We start from the raw sequence: 22,469 nt of genomic DNA on the forward strand, positions 1-22,469 counted from the left end.
GAGAGTCAGAATTCATCCTAAGTGGTAGAAATGAATCTTTATTCGCTGCTGCTCACAGAAGCTTGGAAATGTTTGAAATTCGAAGGAGAAACAGGGTGAGGACATTGTCTGAAGTTGAGACGGGATGAGGATGACATCTCTTGAAGCGAGTCATGCAGGTCTAACCAGGACTAGTAGCAATTATGGGTTGTGAAAAAGAGAGCGGCGTGGAGAAGCAGGGTCATGTTGAAAAGTAGTTTCAGTAAGCATCAAGTCTTCTCTCATGTGGGTTGTTAAGAGGATCAAAGCCACAAATTAGAGGTGCATAGATGTTACCTGTGATCTGTGTTATTATCTGATTTTCAGTTTTCCAACTAAATTCACTCTCTATATTTCAACACAGAATATCTGAAAGATAATTTAGAACGAATGACGTTGACTGTTTTCCTAGCTGAATTCCTGCATTAGCCTAGTGCATTTCGTCCAAAATGATGAAGAGGGTGAGAGGGAATGATAGCCTGACACATTAATTTTTACCAGTATCGTTTGTTTCTTCCTTTCAGTTGACATCTCAGCATCCCTATGCTGAAGTTTACATTGGGAAGCCCCATGTCTGGACTGTAGACATCAATGATCTTTCTGAAGTTGAGAAGGCTGTGAAATCAATTTTGAATCAAAAGGTGAGAAATGTGTCCTCACTTTGTCATCAACACTTGTGGGTATATTGTGTGCTGCATATAGAGTGCTTCCTGATGTTAGTCTAATTAAAGCAGAGTACTGCACTGTGGTAAGATACGGAGCAGGGGAGGCGGGGGGAGGGAAATTGTTATTACATATCTGTGGTATCTGATTATCATGTTTTAGTACTGGATCAGTCAGGTTTTTACCTGAAAAAAACGAACGTGAGTGAATTTGTATAGAAATGTGAATTTCCTATGTAAATTATACAGCAGTCTGTTCCTGTGCATTCAGTGTGGACGTTGCCTTGTTGATCCTTAGAGTATTGCAGGCTGTCCAAATACATGCTCCACTCCTTTGACTGATTTTCTAGCCTTGATGTAACCGCCACTGAAGTGGTTGTGCACTTACGGTGTGGAATTGTAATGAGAGCACTTCAAGCGGAAAATAAAAAGTTTGAAGTGATTTTCAAAGATATCGCATTCTTTTTTTGTCATAATGTTTTCTTTTTCACTTCAACTCCAGAACTGAAACTTAGTTAAAGCCAGAGCTCTGGAATCCCGTAGGGTCTCAGGCTAGCTTTATATCTATAGCTTTGCAGTATACCCTGAGTTTCCTTAAAGATAATCACTAAGCGATTTTTATTGCCTTTGCAAGGGAGAAAAAAATCAGCGTAAACTGCTGATGGTTTTGTGAAATTGTGATTTGCTAATGAGTTTGTTTATTGTTGCTACTTAAGCTATAATGTAGTATTTGCAATCCAAGCAGCTACCATGCAGCACCTTACGAAGTTAATTTAAACAAAATAACCTCTAACCTTAACACACATTGTTTCCACAGATTGACCCTTATTTGCCCTATGAATTTACCTGTGAGGGAATGCTTCAGAGGATGAATGCATTTATTGAAAGACAGGTATGAACTTCTGTTGTGGATGACTCCTGTTTTATGTTGGGAAGGGAGAACCCTCTCCATTTTGAAGCTTCTCAGTGTTGTTGCTGTTCAAGTAGAAATAACAGCTGGGCAGCCCTTGGTGCAAAGTAATTTTTCAGTGTATATGTGAGTTCTTTAACTGTCTACACACAAAAAAATCTTTGGATCATGAAGTATCACATAAATGTAGAGATACTTTTGTGGTAGATTTGCACTTAGGCTAAAGCCTCTGGGTGGATGTTTCAAGTATTTAGTTTCAATCAATAAAGCTTTAAATCGTTTGGGAAACGGTTACTTAAAGGACTTTCGGTTCCCATGCATTACTGCCAGCTGAGAGCAGCAGAAGATACTGAGTTGGAGTAATAAACTGCAGCGATTTACATGGGATCCTGATTTCTACAAACTGTGTTTGCTGGGCCTTCTGGCCAAGGCCAGATCTGTTGCAGCAGCCAGCTCTGCCTTTTGTTCTGGCTGCTGCAGAAGCGAGATAGGAATCACCTGTATCTCAGATTATTGCCAGGATTTCTTTCAGAAGCACTGATTCTGTTCCTGTACCTGCATTTCTTAAAAGTTGGGGGGGTATTAAAGATAGTAATAAAGAAAGACACAGCTTCAGGTCAGAAGCGTAGATAACAGAGCTATTTCCAGTTTCCTGCCAAAAAATGCTTTAAGCTTTTTGTTGCTGCGTTGATGGCATAGCCTGTCAGAGCACCTCTGCTCCTTTTGATTCTTCTTACCCGAGTTAGCTCTAATGGAGGGGTTTTGTCAATGCAGGATGAAATCAAGTTCAGTGTAAGGGAGAAAGACACAATCCAGAGGTAGCGTTCATGGGGCAAACCTGTCTCTCCCCCCTGGACCACCCCCAAGGGCTGAGCCCTGGCCTGTACTGCCTGCTTCTCGGAAATAAATAGAGCATTGTAATTTTGTTCATTGCTTTGACTAATTGTCAAAAACTGTTATTGTTTCACAGCCCCCAGGATGCTCAGGCATCATTATTAGCACTGTGGCTGATTAACACGTCAGATGAAGGAAAAGTAAAGGCTGAGACTTTATGTTGAAGAGTATGTGGTGGGAGGCAGGCAGAACAGAGAAAGCAGCACAAGCCTGGAACAGGAATGAAGGTGCCTGGAGTTGGTCTAGGTCAGAGGTTGTGGGGTGCATTAACTACGGGACTGTGGCCTTCAGGGGGTGTTTGAAGGTCAAGAGGATGGGGCCAGATACACTTGCCTGCAAGTCACCTTGTAAGATGGTGAATCTGTAGGATTTAAAGTTGTCCGGAGTCTCCCTTTTGGGGTCTTGGCTCAGGATCAGGAGGGAGAACAGTGTTCACGAGAAAGGTTTTGTGAATTCCCTGAATCTTCAGATCCGGCAGCTGGGCTGAAGATCTTTAAGGTCTGAAGTACGAACTATTCACAAATTCCCGTGAGCTGTGGTTCCGCGTTTAGCAGAGCCACCTTCAGCTGGATTAGAACAGCTTTCACTCCTTCCTGCCAGCAGCCCAGCCTGGCTGTCAGGTGCATCTGTGCCATCTGCTGAATCCACTCCTTGATCCTGTTTGCTTTGTGGCTGCACGAACAGTTGTCAGCTCTGCCAAGCAGCCAGCGTAGGGTGGCAACCCAAGGATGGGGCTGCTTGAATTGGCACTGCCATCGAAGGAGCAGCCAGGCAACTGCAGCCGAAGCAGCTGCAGGATTCCCTGCTGCGCACTTGGGAGCTGTTGGATGAGGCGGGCTGGGCTGACGGAACAGGCGTGCTGACTTGGAAAGATGTGGTCAAGCAGAGTATTGGGTAACCTGGCAGGAAACGTTTTGGCAGGGCTCTGCTAGGGTAGCGCACTGACTTGGCTCAGCAGAGGGTCAGCTGAGCACCAGAGCCTGGCGGAGCGAGCGGAGTGAGGACATTCATCCAAGAGCAAGACAAGCCAGAGGGAGGAGGACACCTCTTTGATGGCAGGACTGAGCCTGTCTCACCTTGTAATTATGGTTAGAGGTAAAACCTAACATAAATACAGTCTCTGGTGAAGCTTAACCTTCTGGTTTACGTAACATCCTTTTTTTCTTACTTTATTTTACTCTTCTGCATGTAGGGTTGTAGGGCAAGACAGACTGGGTTGAAGCTCCCAAATTTCAGTTGCTTTTGATGGTTGATGGGAAAACTAGCCAGAGACAGCAAACTGAAACACAGCCCTGTGTGTTGGTAGCTGTGAAGGTGATGTACGCTGAGACATGCTTCAGGGTGGCATAAGCTGAGGAAGGCTGCCCACCAAGCTGTGGGTGCCCAGTTTCTGGGAAGAATTTTCAACTAAGAGATGTTAAAAGCCGAAGCCTGCAGCAAAAGGTGAAGCCTCACAAGTGATCTGCTGTCTTTGAACACCTTTGACTTCTGCCTGCAGCAGCTGTGAATCCAATGCGATATCACAGTTTAATATTGGATATTATTACAGTATTATATAGTATAGATTACTGTATTGGATTGGATTTTGAATCTATAGAGATTTTCTCTGGCATCTAGTATTTTAAATAGATTTATAAATGGACAGAATAAGCAGGGCACTTAAGTCCAAATAGCAAAATGACCTTTTTGAAACAATTTCATTAAAAAGTACCTCCAACCGTCTATTGTCAACCTGTTTTTTTAGATGCAGTTAAAACTATTCTGCCGTAAATATGCTCTAAAATTACTCAGTTTTTTCAAATATGTCACAAGGGAATGGCTCAGAGCTGCATCAGGGAGAGTTCAGAACAGGCACTGGGAAAAAGCTCTTCACCGAGAGGGTGGTCAAGCAGTGGAACAAGCTCCCCAGGGAAGTGGTCATGGCCCCAAGCCTGTCAATGTTGAAGAAGTGTTTGGACAATGCTCTTAGATATGTGGTTTAGCTTTTAGGTTGCCCTGTGTGGAGTCAGGAGTTGGACTCTGTGGTCTTTGTGGGTCCATTCCAACTGAAGATGTTCTGTGATTCATGGTTGTATAATACTAAATTTATGGTTGGACCTGGGATTAGGAAAACTTCCTCTTTTAGCAGAGGAAATCTAAACAGAGAAGAAAACCACCAAACTGATACTGAGAACTGGTGAATGATCTGGGGTCTTAGCTTCATTAAAACTTCAAGTAGTACAGCCCTTCTAAGCTTTGGGTCACAGTGCGGGACCTGTTCATACAAGTATTAGTTTTGTCAGAAAAAGCAAACCATGGACAGACTGTGCCCAGATTTTTTGATCGCCTTTTGATGAGAATTGCCAAATGTTAAAATAATGGCTGAGTGTCATGGGATGTTATACAAAACCGGTGATAAACATTTTCTCTTGGCTTTTTCTCATTTTAAATGTCAAGACCATAAGAACTTGTCTTTGAATATTTTCATTAGCAGGTGTATTTAGATAGATGTCGTTTCTGCCTTCCCTTTTCCTGCTGTGGTGACACTGACTGCTTGCATTATTTATAGACAATTTTTTTGCAGTGTTGGGAGAGCACTTTTACTAGCAGTTCAACCAAGAGCAGCAAATAAACTCTTTGAATCCTGGTTGCTTTATAGAAATCTTCAGTCTTTTATGAGTTTAGCTCACTCCATTGCACTGCAAGTCCCCTGATCTTCTCCACGTGGTTCTGCATGGGCCACCAGAGACATTTCTCACCTACAGGCTAACTGGCCTCTGGAATTCATCTCCTACCAGAACTTCCTCCTGATATTTGTGCTGTTACAAAAATAGTTCTGCTAGCACTGAGTTAGTGAAAGAGGGATCACTGAGAAAGCCAGGATGGGCTGGCTGTGCAGAAGTAGGGTAGCTAGAGTTGCTTACAATAAATAAAAAAGGTAAAGGTTGGGAAGGAGCTTCTTTAGGATGAATGAAACTACCACGTTTCAATTGGCAATCAAAGGTGATGATTCCCTCATGCTAAAAAAAAAAGAAATGTTTTAAAATGTGCTTAAATTATTGATTTTAATACAATTGAAATGAGCTGTAAAATGAGTGTTTGGGTGATAATAACCACTTACTTTACTAACGAGGAAAATTGGTGTCAAGGGACTGGATGTATCATATTAAAATACAATCTGTCGCTGCAGGATTTCTGTCACGGGCAGGTGATGTGGCCCCCATTAAGTGCCCTTCAAGTCAAAATTGCTGAACCTGGAAAATCCTGTAAACAAGTTTGTCAGGAAAGCCAGCTCATCTGTGAGCCTTCCTTCTTCCAGCATCTTAACAAGGACAAAGCTCTGCTTAGGTAAGTACTTTAAAGCACAAACATATTATTTGGTCACTTTTCATTGCACTGTTTTTTTGCCACGCATGAAGTTTAGTGTACGAATTCTGTGAGAAGGCAACGTGGAAAGAAAAGCACTGTCCGTGTGGCTGCAGCAAGCTGTGAGGTTAGCTGTCAGTTCTTTGTAGCAGTGGATTGGAGAAGTTACTGCTGTGCTGAGAGCACCGTTCCACGTAGCACGTGTTTTGCAGTGAGAAGTACAGCACCGAGGCCAAAAATGTACATCTCTTCCTTCCGCCCTCCATCCCCTATTGTGTGCACCCTTTGCTGTGGGTTCCTTGCGCTGAGCAAAGCTACTTGTGCTGCTGGAATCACAGGTGCCAGGGCTACAGTTGTGTTGGGGTGGACCCTTTGCAGCCCTGGCTGAGCAGGTGTGCTGTTCCATAGCTTTTGCCATGGCTTTTGCCGTACTTCTCTGAGAGTTAGAGAACTTGCGTGGCTCTTGGCGCTAATCCTAACCGTGCTGGGTCAGAAACAAAATGCATTTTGTTGCAGTAAATAGAACTCAGTACACGTTGTGTGATCAATGTGGTATCAGTTGTCCACACGATTTTAAATATAGCACTTACAAAGCGCTGCTTTTACTTATTGAGGTCCCTCTTTGGTCACAATTAGCATCCATATTGAAACATCTGTATTCACTGGAAATTAGCAATTACTGTTTCTGCAAATCTTTTGTCAGTATTGTCCTAGGTAAAGAATTGTTAACCCTTGTACACTAGAGGTAGTAGTACCCATTTATAAAACTTACCGCCTATCCATTAAGGAAATTAATGTTGCTTTCAGGTGCTGCCTCTTTCAGAATGTGTCTGTGTTGCTTTCGGAATGAAAACTGGGCTTCAACAAACAGCCGCTTTCTAGTTTTTCTGCCTCCATGTTTTGCTAAGAAGGTTTTTAATTTTGTGTTTTGTTTGAAAAGTTGTCGTTTCCAACAGAGTTCAGAAGCAGCTCATATAAAAACTTTGTCAGGCTTCTTTTCTAGCTGTCTAGACAAAATTGTAATTCTGTGGAAAAAAATCTGTTCAACACTGAAAGCTACCAGTGTTTCCAGAATAAGTGAAAAACAAGCCTCTGCTGGAATTGCTACTCTCATGCTTAAGCTCCGTGGTCAGAAAGCAGCATCTAGACTTTTTCTTCCTTCGGCCAGCTAGTGCTAGCTGGTTCGTGGAGCGGTGGGTCCTGCTCTGCTGTGGGAAGCAGCACCCCTCACCCTGGCAGTCTGGCTGACCACACCGGGAGCCACCGGGCACCGTGTGGCTTCTCTGGGCGAGATCCCCGCTGCATTCAGTGAGAAGATCTCCCGAGTTCAGATTCTATGGTTTTGTCTTACTAGAAATCCATGGTGGATTTAAATAGTATGCTTTTGGGGAGCAGTCAAAAGCATGGTTTTTTTCCTTTTTTACTTCTTTCTTTAACCTTTAGGAAGCAGAGTAAAACTGGAAAGGCTGTACTGCCCTCTGCAGAGAGAATCTGTGCAGGCGAAAAGAAATCGGTCATGTTCTGGAAATCCGCAGTTGTAAATGTGCTTGACTTAGGATGCATATAGTATTTTATTTTAGTTTTAGTGAGGAAGGATGAAAACTACCGGACTCCTGTAAACTCCAGTGTGACTTCCATCATGTGCTTTGCTTTGCTTTGCTTTTTAGGCATAATGTCGAATGTCTCACCATGGAGTCTGCAAATGATATTCTGGTCCCCTCTTTCGACGGAAGAAGAAAGCACTGTGTTTTCCAAGGTGACCTCTTACTGTTCAGCTGTGCCGGATCCCACCCAACCCACAGAAGAGTCTGCCCCTGCAGAGACTATATTAAGGGGCAGGTTGCGCTTTGTAAAGACTGCCTATAGCAGCAGCAGAGCTTCTTTAGAGTTGAAGACAAAATGTAAGTAGTTTTGAAAGGAGCTACTTATTACTTCCTGCACTTTTGTCCAGGTTTTTCGCTGCAGGCAGAGCTATCATTGCTGGGCAGAATTATCTACCAAGAGAAGAGGCATTCATAACAAACAGCTAACTGATCTTTTTTTTCCTGTAAGAACATTTGCAGTGTAACTCTTCAGATTCCTTCATCTGTTTGTGAAGAGAAATGAGCTTCATGTTCTACAGTGATTTGAAGATGACTGCACAGAATAGTTTGTAGAAAATTCCCAGACCCATCAAACTTCTTTTTTCGTTGTTTGGGTGAAGTGTTTTCTATTTTTTTAATGAGTTAGGACATCCCCCATCATGGTTAGCTAAAGGATTTCAGCTTCATTCCAGTAGAAAATTGAAAAAAAAAGTGTGCTTCAGGGAGGGGGGAGCAGGGGAGGGAAGACTAACATTTTATTCTAGGTGCACTGTTTCGGGTACTGCTTTAGCTTCAATGGCTATGAAGTGGTTCACTTCACAAGAACTCCGAATCACAAGATAGCTCTGTACCCTGTTATTGGGTTATCTGGGCCCAGTTCTTGTTTCTTGTTTCTTTTTTTGCGTTTTAAATCTTCGTATATGACAAGGTATTGTCTGCATCACAGCTGCTGCATCAGAGCAGCCTAAACAGAGAGTATCACGACTGAGCAAACAGGCAGTTGCCAGCGTGTGGCACATCTTGGCGACTCGACAACTGACTAGGGTTGTGGCATACTTCAGTGTGGAAAAGCTACAAAAACATACAACCATTTTTTGGAATGGACTTGTCACAATTTACTGGTCCCATTTAGAGAGTAATCCTTGGAATTTGCCCATGCTTCTGTTGTAGTCTGTCTACTAGAAATACTGTGTGAAGCAAAAAGTATTCGGCATCAGTGGAGCAATATTATCGTTAGAGCCTCGGTTTGCTACGGCTTCCAGTAGTTAAAGTGTTGCTGAATGACATAGAGAGGTTAAACTAAGCTAACTATAATTATTGTATGGTAGAAATGTAAAATGTCTTCATAACTAGCTAGGTTTTTAAAGAGATTTTTTTTCTAAAGAGCAAGTAAGAGGAGACAAACAACTGCTAAGAAAAGAATTGATCAGTCTGGTGGGTTCTTTGATTGTTTTTCTGGTTGGGGGGAGGTGTTTGTTTCTTTTTTTCTTTTATTTTTTTTATTATTATTAGCAGGCACACCAGTTACAAATTCAGAATAAAACAATTCAAAAATTTGGAATTCAAATCAAACTTCATGTTTTTTTTAAAACAGCAAATCTTCTAAACCACCTTCTTTTTATAGATGTAATTTTTGTTTTTTTCAGCAGAAGGTGGCATGCTTGACAGCACCATTTGCAGTCAGGAAATGATATGCTAAGATTAGCGAGAAACAAATCTGCAGTGTATTTTCAAAGCAGTCATAGTCTGCAGGTTTACAATTTGGACGTGCTCTGACTGTACTGGATGAAAACCTCAAATTAACGTTAAGGGTTTTTTCATAAAGATTAACAAACATTACCAGGTGATAGTGAAAAGCAGAGATATTTTAACTTTTCCTTTTTTGGATAATATCTGGTGGGTTCAGCTTTTTCTTGTAACTGGCGTTCATTCCCTGTGTGTGGATATTGATGTCTCTCTTGACCTACCAAAGACCAAGCAAGAGAAATGCTATTTCATCGTGGATAAAGTCTCAAGACAAGAGCACAGAACAGTATACATTTAACGTTTCAATTTCAAAGCAGTGAATTAGCTTTTTCAAGTTTTTCATTTCCTGCCTCAGCACTCCTGACAGCATTATCCTGTAACACTCCATAACATTGCTGTGGACTACACAGCAGCTTAATCCTGAGGGCTTGTTGAGGATCCAAAAAGAATACGTGTGGGCTGTTGAACAGCAGGGTCACCAGGAACCGGGTTGTGATGATGACAAAATCTGCTGTATTTCAGAGTAATTTTCCAGAAACAGAACAGCTGGGTTCTATAACGGGAGGCAAAGTTTTTGTATGAAAAGAAAACAAACACGAACTAGTATGAAAATCCGTACCGTTACCATAGCTCAGCATTTGCTTCAGTCAGCACAACTGTAGTTTGCAATAGTTTTAACACCCTGGAAAAGCTGGGGGAGGAGGATTGGAGATGGGTCTGAGCAGGCGCAACAATTCATTTTGTATTTATATAAAATATTCCCCGTGTAGCTGTGCATATTTGTGCAACTGGAAAATCCTGCATATCAAAGTCTGTCAACTTCTACCTGGTGCTGAAAGTAAAGGCAACAGCAGAACTTGTCTTTACCAGTTCAGCCTGAGGTTCTTCAGGCAGGAATTTAGTTTGGAATGAGACATCGCAGAATTATGTCAGAAACAAAAGACTTGTATGTGTGCACTAAAAGAATGCAAACCACGTAGTTTTTGCTGTAGTGTAATTCTTTGCTGTAAATACATATTTGCTTGTTCCCCACCCCACCCCACCCCCCGCCACTGTATGGTCCACATGACATATTGCATTTTATTTTGCCTCTAAACCTTTAGAGATGGGAGGGGTTTGTTACTTGTTATTATAAGATTTTTCTGGTCTAGTGTTTTGCTCAATGCTACGTTTGCCTTTACCATAGCAGGGAGAGTCTATTCCGAGCTCTGGTTTTTTCATGCTCTAGCACTGTTTCTTTCTAGTCTACTGAACTGAATTACTGCACACCGGCAAAAATGAAAGCGCCAGCACCAGTGCCGCTTGCATTTCAGCCAGGGACAGAATGTCTAAATGGGCTTCAGAACGAGTTGGGTGTGATCCTATTTCTACTGAAACCTATAGAGAAGACTCATTAATCTCAAAGAAAAAAGAATCAAGCCCTATGACTTGATAGGCCTCTGTTATTCATTTCAAACTCTCTTTTCAGAGGAAATATTACCTGTAGGAAGTGCAGCTTCGGTCTAAATTTGTGTAAAAGGAGACTATCATATGAGAACCGTAAGTGCATAAACTTTACATGTAAACATTGCTCACTAAACCCAGCACAGCACTGCCCCATCACACAGCAGCGTTTGTGCGTGCATTGAGAAATAGGTGAATCCTTCCACAGATCAGCACTCAGGCAAAAATCCATGTGGGACTATTGAAAAATTTGAATGATTTACTAAAATGTATAATATATATCCACATTTTAGGATAGAGGGCAGCCTTCTGTCCAAGTTCCATGACTATTTCCCTTCCTAATTAAAGAATAAAGGTGTAGTCCAACTCTTGCACTTAAACAAGGATATTAGAGATGGGACTGTGCTACTGTTTTTCAGTCTTGACAGTAAAGCTTGCAGCTTCCTTTACTCAGAAATCAGGTTTTTGCATGACTTGCATTTGAATATCATCTTGATCAGCGATTGATGGGAAAAAATGTCAAAAGTCAAATATAAAACCATTTTACAAGCGTTTAAACATATCTCTCATATCAAGACATTCTTTGTTTTAAAATTTTGTATTTTTGTATGTGACCTGTTCGGTTTTTTTCAAAAATCTTGTTCCGATGAGATTAGAGAACTTGAGAGAAGCATTTACATATTTATTAAAATTAACATTAAAAGGCTTTCCTTTGAAAGGTAAAGTTGGTAAATACACACTGTTTAAAAATGCCAATAAAAACCTCATTTATTTCATATATGCAAGTTGATTTGCACATGTATAAACAGAGTTGCTTTTTGCATTTTTTGCTTAGTTTCTATGTTTCTTTTTGTAAAGTTATAGTTGCAGCTGTGTGTTTGCTTGTTTATATCAGATTATGTTTCTCCTACAAATATTTAATGTTTATGTGCCTTTCTTTTTACTTTCTTTGGGATTTGGATGAGTGTTTGGAATATGGACACTGTCTGAACAAGTATAATGGAACACTAATTACAGGTAAAAACGGTGCTTGATGACTCTCCAGCTTAGCGGTATGAATTTTGAATGTTTTAAGTGGTGGAGAAATCTGTTCTAAAACTAGAAGGTAAGGATTCATAAGCGAAGAGATACTATAATAATTCTTGCAAAACATTGCTTCTGCAAGCAGAATACCCTTTACTGACTGTCTGTAATGTGACGGGAGAGCTCCTGCAGGGGTGTGATGTCTGTTTAATGACCAGAGAGCAATCTAAAGCCATGGCATTCCCCAAGGAGTCAATGCTAACAGAAAACCTCTAGAAACAGCTGTGTCTGATGCGATCAGCAGGAGCACTGAAGAGCCACATTAAAGCTTGTGAGGTGTTGGGGTTTTGAATAAAGACATCTGTGCATTGAAGTGCTCGGGGCGGTTCCTGGTGCTACCGGGAGAACACAATACCCGAGTTCACAGCTCTCGCTGTGGAGGGAACTCTGGGTATTCAGCTTATGGCAGATGTTTTTCTTTTTAATGCTACTGCTTTTCCGCAAGAGGAGTACTTTGCAAAAGGGCTGCTGATCCCGTGTCAGCTGGAGATGGCGGAACAGGGTGGTGGACAGAGCCAGGACTCTGTGTCTGCCCCGCTCAGCGCTGCTCCCAGCTACTCGTGCCAGCTTTTGCAGCTCACTTACCGACAAGCGTTCAGGCTTGCTGAAAGGTTCTGCTGGTACCAGCCACAAATCAGGGCATCAGCCTGTGCCTCCTCTCCTCACTTCATCATGATGTGCTACTATCCTTTAAAGTCCTAGTCAACGGCCTTGGCTTACCCTTGATATGAAAGACATGTCCTCCCCTCTCAAAAATGAGTGGCCCATCTAAATTACAAAGTTGATTGATGAGTTTGCAGCACTTTTCACATAAACAATCTAAATTGCTTTCTCAGGTACGTATTTCGCTTGTAGTGCATTTCAGGAGCAGATTTTGCTAGTAAAATGAATTAAATGGGATGAACGAGGCTAGATACAATCTCATCCAAGTCTGATTAACTTCATGACTCCCACTGGCTTCAGTGATAGCAAAACTCCTCCATCATTTTTTCTTCAAATTAAAAAAGCAGCTCTCCCTTTTTAATAAGTATAAAGCACTGTATCTTACAAGATAAAGACCAAACACTTGCAGGTTTTATTGTACATATATCGGGAGCCCGTTTTGCTTGCTAGTACAGCATATATCATCGCTAAGTTGATGTTACTTATTATAACAGTATGAGTTGGAAACTTGGTTAAATAGCTACAGCCTACAGTTTAGAGTTGGAGGGGCAGGGTGTTCGTTGTTTTCTTTATTTTTAAAGAGACTAGTAGTTATCCGTTTACAATTTCACAGTTGTTTTTTTCTAGGGGTGCTAACATTTTGGCATGGCTATTTCTTTGTGATGTTTGCCCTACAGCTGCTATGCCTTCAACTTTGGGCTTGCCATCTCTTTCCATTTGTAGTTCTCCTTTGGTCCCGTCATTTTAGGGACCACTGTAAAGTGGAGGAGAATAATGCACTGACAGATGTATGCGTTCGGTCAGGCTGAAAAGGCCAGGGACAGATACGGTTCCATTGAGGTATGCTTTAATAATACTGCTGTAAATGTAACATCAAAACATGTTGGTTTACGGGCAGTGACTTCAATCTCGTCTTCATATTTTTAAGCAGCTCTGTAGGTGTTTTTTTTAAACTACTTTGTAATTTCTGAATATTCTATTTGAATGGAATGTGTAAACAGCAAACTCCGTGTATCAAGTGTAAAATGTTTACTGTAGGAACGTGTTGAAAATAGCAGAGGCTGAACCCCAGAATGCCTCAGGTGTGAGGTATCCTTCATGTTCTTTCACGTTCCAGGGAAAAACAACAAAGTGCAACTGTTGCCTATGGGACTCGCTTTTATAGGTGTAATCCTTCACATATCCATACGGTTAGGAACATACAGGAGTGTGTTTCAGTTCAGCAGGGCTCCCTCAACAGCGCTAAGCCACCTGGTTATTAAATGGGTAAATCAAATCGGGTCCTAAAAGGTTTTGATGAGTAATAACTCCACCTTCCACAGACAGAAAATGCTTTTAAAAACCTTCAGTTGTAATCAATCTGGTGACTAGCACCTTCCTCTCTGCCGGGAAGATGGGATGCAGGTGCCATTTACCTTAGGCGGGCTGTGTGTGGGAACAGTTTGTCACCTTGGGCAAGGGCTCCCAGAACCGAAGCCTCGCGGACCCCGCTGTCCTCACCCTTCACAGCACTGGTAAGGCACGGCCGCTTCTCTGTGCAGGAAAACGGGTCTGTACCGCACTGTGCAAATTACTAGCCCTAGCTCAGTGCTGCTCCGCTCACAGCTGGCCCCGCAGCAAAGGCTGGGTCCTGCCAGAGCCAGCAAACCCCTTGGCTTTAAGGAGCATGTAAATAATGCTGTGGCATTTACTGGAGCCATCCAGGCACTTGGCGAAGTGCATGCAACATGTCCTGGCTTGGGTTCCAGCAGCTGCAAATTAGTTTGAAGTATCAAATAGGTACCCGATAAATCAAGTGAAATTGCTGTCTGAAGGCAGTTAATTTTAATAGGGTTATACCCAGAACTAATTTGTTATGCTCATTAACAGGTCTGATGCAGTACAGTGACAGTGAACAATATTTTTAGGAAGTCATGGGTTTATTTGGGTTTTTTTGCAAAGGAATACAGCAGAGGAGGAGGAAATGGCAGGTTTTACCAAAGGAAAAAAAAAGAGTCAATTTTATGAGAAAAGTTACCCTGAAGATTCAAGAGCTAAAAGAAAAATGTAAGGGAATAACTGCAAAGCTAATTTGAGCTTGGAGAAGTTGATGCCCCTGGGCTTGCTAGGCTGCCTGCTGCAGGCAGGTCCTCCAGAGGGCAACTGGGGGCAGCTCTTCGGCTTCTGGTCTGATTCATTCCCTGGAGTCGTCTCTCTCCATGGGGGTCAAAGTCTGAATAATCCCTGTAGCACTGTAAATGGAAAAAAAACTCTACTGAAATCTATAAAACTAAAAGATTGCTGCTTTTTGCAGACAGTAATTTGGAGTCGGTGAGAGTTTTTATACGTACATGAGACATGAGAACTTCAGGGTCAGGCTGGTACGATGAGTGTTTGGTTTGAATTCTCTCCTATAAGGTTGATCCTTTGTTTTATGTAAATTGTTGTGTTCCACTATATTACGTTCAAGCAGTTTGATTGAGAAAGAACAGAACACTGGTTCAGATACTGTCAAGTTCCTGGGGTTCAATAGGATGGGATTTTTTATTTTATTTTTTATTTTATTTTATTATTAGAAAAGTAAATGTCTGTACTTTAATGGCATAGAAAAATGCTTTGTTTTCACTGTTGTAGAAAAAAAACTAGGGAGAACTTTATTTTTCAATAAACCTTTTTCTTGTGTGATTTGGATTTATGATTGTTTTGTGCTTAAATGGGAAGTCTGTGAGCTGCCGTTTATCCCACTTTGCGTTTGTGTGGCTTACCCTTGCAATTCTGCAGTGGGCACTGCTGTTGCTGGCCCCCCTTTTCACAGGTAAGTCCCATCAACAGTCCCGTCTACCCGCATCTTGGCCGTAAGGACAACAGGCAAGTAATTAATTACCTTTTTGCTTTGTTTTGCTTCAAACCCAAGTTGGATAATGGATAAAATGAAGCTTCCTTTTAGGAGGGTAGTTAGGAATTCTTATTTTCCTAGAAACTTCTAGCACGTGAGGAAGACTGGGGCATTGCAGTGGCACATGGGATATACAAGACTTACTGGCACAATACACTACAGAGTTCGGAAGTAAAAGCTACGCTGTGGTAAAATAACAGCTTTAGAGGGTGTTGACTTTCAAGATCCAAGTTTAAATGCAAAGAGCTGGGATGGCTTATGAAATACTTGTGTGGAGAACAAGAGATCAGGCGTAAACCTGGGCCTACTGCTGCACTCAGCATCGCTCCCACGCCTGGCCGGGGCCCCCGTGGCTGCGGGCAGCAGGTGCCCCAGGAGGTCCCTGGGCCAAAGGCAGCCAAGGGCTGGGAACGGATGTTTTCAGGTGACGGGGGCGTGCGTTCCGTGCGCTGGATAGGGGCCACGTGAAATCACTTTGGAGGTTGTAGGCACGTCTATCAAAAAAGACAAATGGCCGCAGCATGAAACTACTTCTATGGACCTGCCCGCTCATTGCCGTTGTGCCCGCTCTGCTGCAAGGCTCCTGCACACACGCCTCGCTTGGTGTTAGCCCAGCCGAGACAGAGGGGAGGGTCCCCTGTTGGCAGCATCTGCTAGGGATGTGGAGAGGTTTCGATGGAGGTGTCCCAAGAGCGATAGAACGGTTAATACGGGAGCAGTACGCAGGAGTAAAATGAATAGTAAAAAATCCAAACCTACCAACCGAAAAAGAAACCAAAAGGAAGGCCGGCTCTTTGTTACAGGTTCAAAAAATGTGTACTTTTTAAAACTGCACTGGAGAGAAGTCAAGTTCTTGCAACATTTCCTACAATGCTACCTTTCCCCATGTTTGTTGTGTGTTGGTTGTTGTCTGTGTTTTTTTTTTTAATGTGGCCACATGTAACTGACTAATGTGAAGTCAGAATAGCACAGAAGCCAGTAACTATTAACTTGGGATCTTTTTTATTTTCCCTGTCCCAGTTAATGGCACACAACACTGGTAAGAGCATAACTGTAAGTGTCACAGTGAAGTGGGAGGGCGCAATGCCTGCGGGCTGGGTGAGGGTTGGTGCCGTGGGTTTGGCTATCCGGTTGTCCGGCATACTCACTGGCCAGAACGGGGGAGGTCACTGCATCGTGGCTCCACGTGATGGTTTCCTGCTGCGCGCTGCTGATGGTGCTTCTGCAAGAACCTTATGTTAGTTTCAGTGAGGTCAGGTACGTGAATATCCTTCGCCAGTCACCCCTTTTTATGGGTATTTCCTTGGCATAGCTCGGATTAAAAGGGGTGAAGTTTTTGTTGGTTCTGTTTTATTCAACATTCAATATGTTGGTATGTTTTCTTCAACATACCACAGTTCCCAAATGTTTCCTGACATCAGAATGAATTGGTGGAGGATGCTGGTCATTCAGTCCCTTATTCTGGTTATTTTTGGAAACATTTTCCTTCTTGTTTCATTCCCTTGATTATTGTTCAGCTTTGACATTACAGAGAGACATCTGTAAAATGGTGAGCAGCTTGAGTCAGCTGTGGGCTGTGTTGCAGTCGCATAATGGAAAAAAATGTATGGAAGTTGGAGTTTAGAATAAAAAGTACACGCGCCACGCAGCTGTACTGGAAAGATCATTGGGGAAGCTTAAACACGAAATACTTCAGCTCTCAGGCACTCAGCCTGGGTTCACTCAGACTGCATCTAGTAGAGAGTCCACAGCTGGAAACATTTTGCTGGGACTTTGTGCGGCTCTCAAATACCTCAGTGCACACGGACACTGCCTCATCAGGGGCAAGGGAGGGAACGTCCCACTTCAGTGCCTTGCAGTGGCCCCTGTTTATGTTTATGCCCGTTGGGATGTGAACATTTTATTATTTTACCGATTATGGAGATTGCGTTTAAGCAAAATCCTGGTAGTCAGTCTTTGTTGCCAAAAAACTGAATATTGTTTGCACCGAACAGGTTCCAGCTGTTCTGTCTCGCTGTCTCGTCCTGCTTTGCCTTGTGGAGCCGTGGCTCGGGGGTCTCCCCTCGCGGGAGACTTGCTGGAGGGCCTGGAGGAGCGCTGCCGGCTGCAGGCATTGCCTGGTGCGCAGCTGGGAGGAGGGAAGCCACCACAAAAACCACTGAAACAGTACGGCCACCTCTAAAGAAAACGTACCAAGGTGTGAGCCTTCGGCCCGTCGGCAGGGAACTGTTGCTTGCGCTGTAAGTCAGCGGCACCACGGATCGTTGCAGTGAAAGCTGCTCAGGCACTGGAGCCCCCCTTTAGCTTTAATCTCCTCCCTGCCTCTGTAGGAGGGAGGAATCGGTGTTGCTCAAGGCTGTGCTGCAGGCCTGGATTCCACTGGGGGGGCTGCCCCGTTGAAAGGAGGCTGGTATTTCTTGGCACTCGGCTGTTTTCGGGTAGGTGTTGCCTTTGCTCCGCTCCTTGCTCTGTGGCGAGGTGACAGGTGACAATCCTGCAAGGCCTGCGTCCCTCAGGGAGAGCTCAGGATACCAGGGTTGGTGGAAAAATGGGATGCAGGTACCTGCCAAACTAACTCAGAAGAGCAGCCCTTCCGTGCAGGTTTTGGACAAAAGGCACCGCCAGCCTCCCTGCATTCCGGTGGGGTCGGTTCCTGCCGGACCTGCACACACTGGGGTTCCCCAGCGGGCTGGGGGCTGCCCGACCCCTGACTTCCACGAACTGTTCAGCGCCACCTCAAATACGGATCTTGTGGCTGAAAGGAAAACGGGGGAGGAACAGGAGAGGGAAACATCCCTGGGTTGTCTGCTATTTGATTTAATTACGCTCTCCCGTTGCGTAACCTGGACCCACATGCCAGGCCGCAGGAATGTGTTTTTGTGGGCTACTCCCGCGTAGTTACCGGCCCTCAGTAAACACAGGCACGGGCCGGCTGCTGGGCTTTGTCACAGCCCCAGCGTGCCCAGCGGGCAGCAGGCTCCTGGGAGCTCTGGGGAGAAACCACAGCTGCTGCCAGCACAGCAAAATGCTTCCCTACGTGCAGACTCCGGCTGAAGCATCCACAGAAGTGTGTGCAGCCCAGGGATAATCTCTGGTTAAGTAGCTTCAGTGTTTCCTTATCTCGGGTGCCGCCGCGGCAGCTTGCTGCTAGCGTGGCCGTCTGCTTAACGCTCCCTCCTCACAGACTGCAGAAGAAAATCAGTAATAAAGACTTTTCTCAAGTATAAATTTGACTTTCTAGGAAAAATGGATCTTCAGGTTGGGAACAGATATTCCTGCTTTGTGTATTGTTAAGGCTTAACAGATGGCCTAGATGACCATGGAAGGTCCCTTCCACCCCCACCTGTTAGTACTTGTCTAGTAGACCTAGCATCTCCATGAGCTGGCCCCCAAAACGATGCCAGAAGTGTCTATGCTTTTTCCCAGGCAGCTGAGATGGCAGAAAATGCAAATGGTATTATTGGCGGTGAGCAACATCGTGGTTACGTTCCCAGATGCAGGGACACCTAAAGCTGAATGTGCCCACATCTGAGAAGCTTCTTGTCTGGGGTCTTTGCTCCAGGACCATTTCTGGAACATGGTTTTCAGTAAGGAGCTTCTTTTGAGGCTCCAATTTTCTGCCACTGTCTGGCTTACCGACTATTGCTAAGAGTGAAATGGGACTAAATCAGCAAGGGATGTTAGACTGGTGATTTTTTCATGACAATCTGGGTTCAAAAACTCTGGCTTTTAGCTCTAAATGGAACGTTATTGTTTTCCCTTATTGAAACACACATGCAGGGCAGGGCTTGGGATTCAAGACTGCAGCTGGTATAATCCTTCCTGTGAGGGTTTTTGATAGCTTCCCTCTCTGCTGAACAATGTGGCCAAATTCAAAGCATCGGCTGAGACTCGTAGTCACTTTCAAGGATTAATTTGCAATTCAGAGTCTGGCCAGACTTCACGGAGTGTCAGCCTGCAGTCTCTGTACTAGCCAGTGTTGTTCCTTGCGTGAACACTGAAGCTCCTTCCTTGTGTCCTGGGCACAACAAAGAGGATCTGGCAGCGCTGAGAAGCTCCCGTGGCTGTGCTCACCGAGCAAAGTATGATGTGGGCCAGTGCCAAGGTTCAGGTGATTAGTCCAAGTGCTTTTGAACTATTTCAGCTTTTGAAAAGTCCACATTCGCTTACCTTAGCTGGAAGCACACTTATTATCTCATAGCTAGAAAAATCGACTGGCACAGACATTTACTAAAGAAAACTAACACAGAAACTGTTACCTTTGAGGGTGGCTGGCTAGAGCGGAGTGTCTCAGTAAAGTAGACGAGGAGTTATTTTCTCTTCTATTGTCACGTACCGTACAAGGTCTCCATGACACTAGCTGGCTTTATCAGCATGTATTTGCTTTCATTTCTGAGTATCACCGTTTCCTGGTTTTTCCTTTTAAGTGTCACAATTATTTCAGTTATTGTCTTGTATTTAGCTGCTAATATCAGAAATTCTTTGAAGTACCTGTGGTAACTGAAAAGTTTCTGCAATTGCTTTAAGTTAATCTGGTAAGAAAAAGCATGATTCATTTGTTTAACCACATCTCCTTTTTAAAGGCTACACAGCTGGAGTCTGTACTTGCACACATCCTCCAAGAGCGTTCCAGAGTCCCAGAACGAAGTGTGAAATGTCAGTTACCGTTTAGCTTTGCTTCATGCACAAGCACAGTTGCGTAGTCCTGTGCTCCTATTCACACTCAGCATTTTAACAGAATTATTTAATGTTTGAGCTGGGTGTTGGTTTTAATGTCCCGCTTACTTTCAGTGGTCTAGGACTTCTGGTTACAAAGGTTACAGCAGGAATTACGTATCTTAACACAAGGCAGAAGGCTTTCTCATCTCCCTTCAGAAGCAGTTGGCGGGGGCCTCTGCTACAGACAGGCTGCTGGAGCGTGCAGCCCTGCAGAGCAGCACTTTGAGTAGTTCCTGAGTGTCGTTCTCACAACTAGCCCTGTGACTGGAAAAGTAACAAAGCCCCTAGAGAGGTGGAAGAGGGTAAACGGTACGAATAAAACTAACAAACCCGTGAAATGTCTAATGCAGCTGTGTTCAGGCCCCAGTTCTTTGATTCTGAGGCTGAAGATGCTTGACAAAAGCAAGTTAATCAGTGGGGAAATACCTGTTCCACAGCTAGTTTCATGGAGGTACCAGTTAGAAAAGGAAGCACAGCAGGAAAATACCAGGACTAAGCAAAAGCATAACAAATTAGGAACTCGTATAGGAAGAAAGGGTCTTGGGGTGCTATTTGATATTTAAAAATCCACCTGTGGTGAGTACAGTGATGACTCCTATACTTTACAGTCTTTCTGCAGTCCTTGCTGAATGAGTTAGAGCAGCTCGTTTGTCTTACCCAGCGTTGTACTTACTTTCATCTTACTGCTGAGTGACATGATGATCTCTACCATCCTGTGACAGCAAGGCACAAGCAGCGTCAGCACCGACAGCAACAATATTATAAAGTTTGCATACAAATGCTTATCCAAACTTAACTGATCCAAAATATGTGTAAACAAACTACAGCAGCAGAACAAAACTGACTTTGCCGTAAAGAATTTTGTTTCAGGCAGAAGCGAGTGCCATCTCTGCAGTGCTGCGCACCTCGTATGGGCACCGTCAGGTCAGTGAAACCTCTGGGTGGTCTCTGCCCAGCCTCTTCCCACACACAGCATTTGGAGTTGGCTTTTACTAGAGATCCTTAAGGATCTGGCTGAGAACTCACTAAGTGATATATGATGGGAAATGCAGTTTTAGCATCACACCGGGGGCGGGGGTGGGGAAAAAAATCAGTGTCCCCACTGTACACCAAGCACCGAACAGTTTAATTGTACACCTACTCCAGTTTATGCAGTCTCTTCATGGAGCTAGAAATCCCCATTTCTAGCTACTTGGCTACTTACCCTGGTCCTATTTCAAACTCTAGGGTGGACTGTCTATTTTTTTTATCCACCTGTGATAAACAGAAGCAACAATACTGGTTCTGTGTTGTGAAAACCAACCTGGAATATATAAAATAAAGAGAAAATGGATATAGCCAGAGAATCCAGTTTAATAGGCTGCTATACAGGAAGACTTTGTTCTATGATACATTTTGGAAATAGTTTTCAAATGTTACTTACAGATACTGTATAAAATAGATACCAGTTTTATTGATTATACGTCAAGATTCTTTGATAATTTAATCTGCTATTAAGTAAGTAATAGAGAAGATGTGTGATGGAAGGTGAGCAACACTTTACAGGACAATCTAAATCTAATAAATAGATCTATATCTCACCACGAGATCGAGCCACTGCTGTGCCATCGTCAGACTACAGAGCAACCACAGTCACACACGCTGGTACATCTGCGTACAGTGTAATAGAAGATGAAAATCCCGTTCCTCAGGCAGCTCCCTCTTCCTTGCATGACTTTTTGGCTTTGGTCTGTACAGTAATATTGTGTGTGCTTGTTTGGTGCATGCAAAGCTATGAACAGTGTCTCGTTAAGAAAAAATAGAATTTAAATTGAAGAGGTATCGTTTCAGTTAATTTAGGTGTCTCTCTGACCACAGAAAGGTTTGTACCTACGCTTTCCGTGCATCTATTTGAACCAGCGGGAGGGAGTAGCTGCGTTAAGTGTTTTAAGCAACACAGCTCTTGGTGTCCAGACTCCACAGAGGATACTCCGTTAGCCGAGGAGGGGAGCAAGGAGTGTACTTCTGTTACAGCACGTGTTTGGGAAAATACAGGCCTGGGGGCTGGGGGGACGGCGGGAAAAACCCAGGATCTGAAACTGGCACTTCTTTACCCACAGGCTTATCACACCATTAAGAACACTTTCACTCTGGAATATACAACATGGCAGCTGGGTTAAAGCTGCGAACTGCATGTTTTCTATTGTCACAGGAATCAATAGCATACTTGAGAAAAAAAAAAACCAAACAAATGCTGCCGTTTCGCTGAATTGCAAGCAGTGTGCACATATGCCAGTTTTACAGAGAGATTTCCCATTAAAACAAACTTCAACAAAAACAGACCACGGGAAACAAACTGCATATTTAGTAAAATACCATTGGCACCACTTGCCAAAATGTACGATGCTGTAGACTTACAGTCCTTACAGAGGAGAGGGCATGATCTTCACTCAAACATTTCATAATGGCGCGTTTGCCGTACGCGCGGGATCATATCGATAAGCAACCTGCAGAGGAGAACACAAGAGCGCTGACGCAGAGACACAGGA

General features: G+C 43.5%; 2 protein-coding genes across 4 annotated transcripts in view; one reads left to right on the forward strand and one right to left on the reverse strand.

The window, feature by feature from the left end:
- MGAT5 (alpha-1,6-mannosylglycoprotein 6-beta-N-acetylglucosaminyltransferase) overlaps nt 1-15,017 on the forward strand; it is a 131,918-nt gene extending 116,901 nt beyond the window's left edge. For both annotated transcript variants that reach the window (XM_080399659.1, XM_080399660.1), the window contains 4 exons: nt 543-659; nt 1,498-1,572; nt 5,654-5,811; nt 7,497-15,017. In XM_080399659.1, the coding sequence (XP_080255785.1) occupies nt 543-659; nt 1,498-1,572; nt 5,654-5,811; nt 7,497-7,695 (549 nt within the window). In that variant the 3' untranslated portion in view covers nt 7,696-15,017. The remainder of the gene's footprint in view (nt 1-542; nt 660-1,497; nt 1,573-5,653; nt 5,812-7,496) is intronic.
- TMEM163 (transmembrane protein 163) overlaps nt 8,863-22,469 on the reverse strand; it is a 136,331-nt gene continuing 122,724 nt past the window's right edge. For both annotated transcript variants that reach the window (XM_080399685.1, XM_080399684.1), the window contains one exon: nt 8,863-22,427. In XM_080399685.1, coding sequence (XP_080255811.1) covers nt 22,367-22,427 — 61 coding nt within the window. In that variant the 3' untranslated portion in view covers nt 8,863-22,366. The remainder of the gene's footprint in view (nt 22,428-22,469) is intronic.

The sequence above is a fragment of the Falco punctatus genome (genome assembly GCF_963210335.1).
Source record: "Falco punctatus genome assembly, chromosome: 8".
Taxonomy (NCBI): domain Eukaryota; kingdom Metazoa; phylum Chordata; class Aves; order Falconiformes; family Falconidae; genus Falco; species Falco punctatus.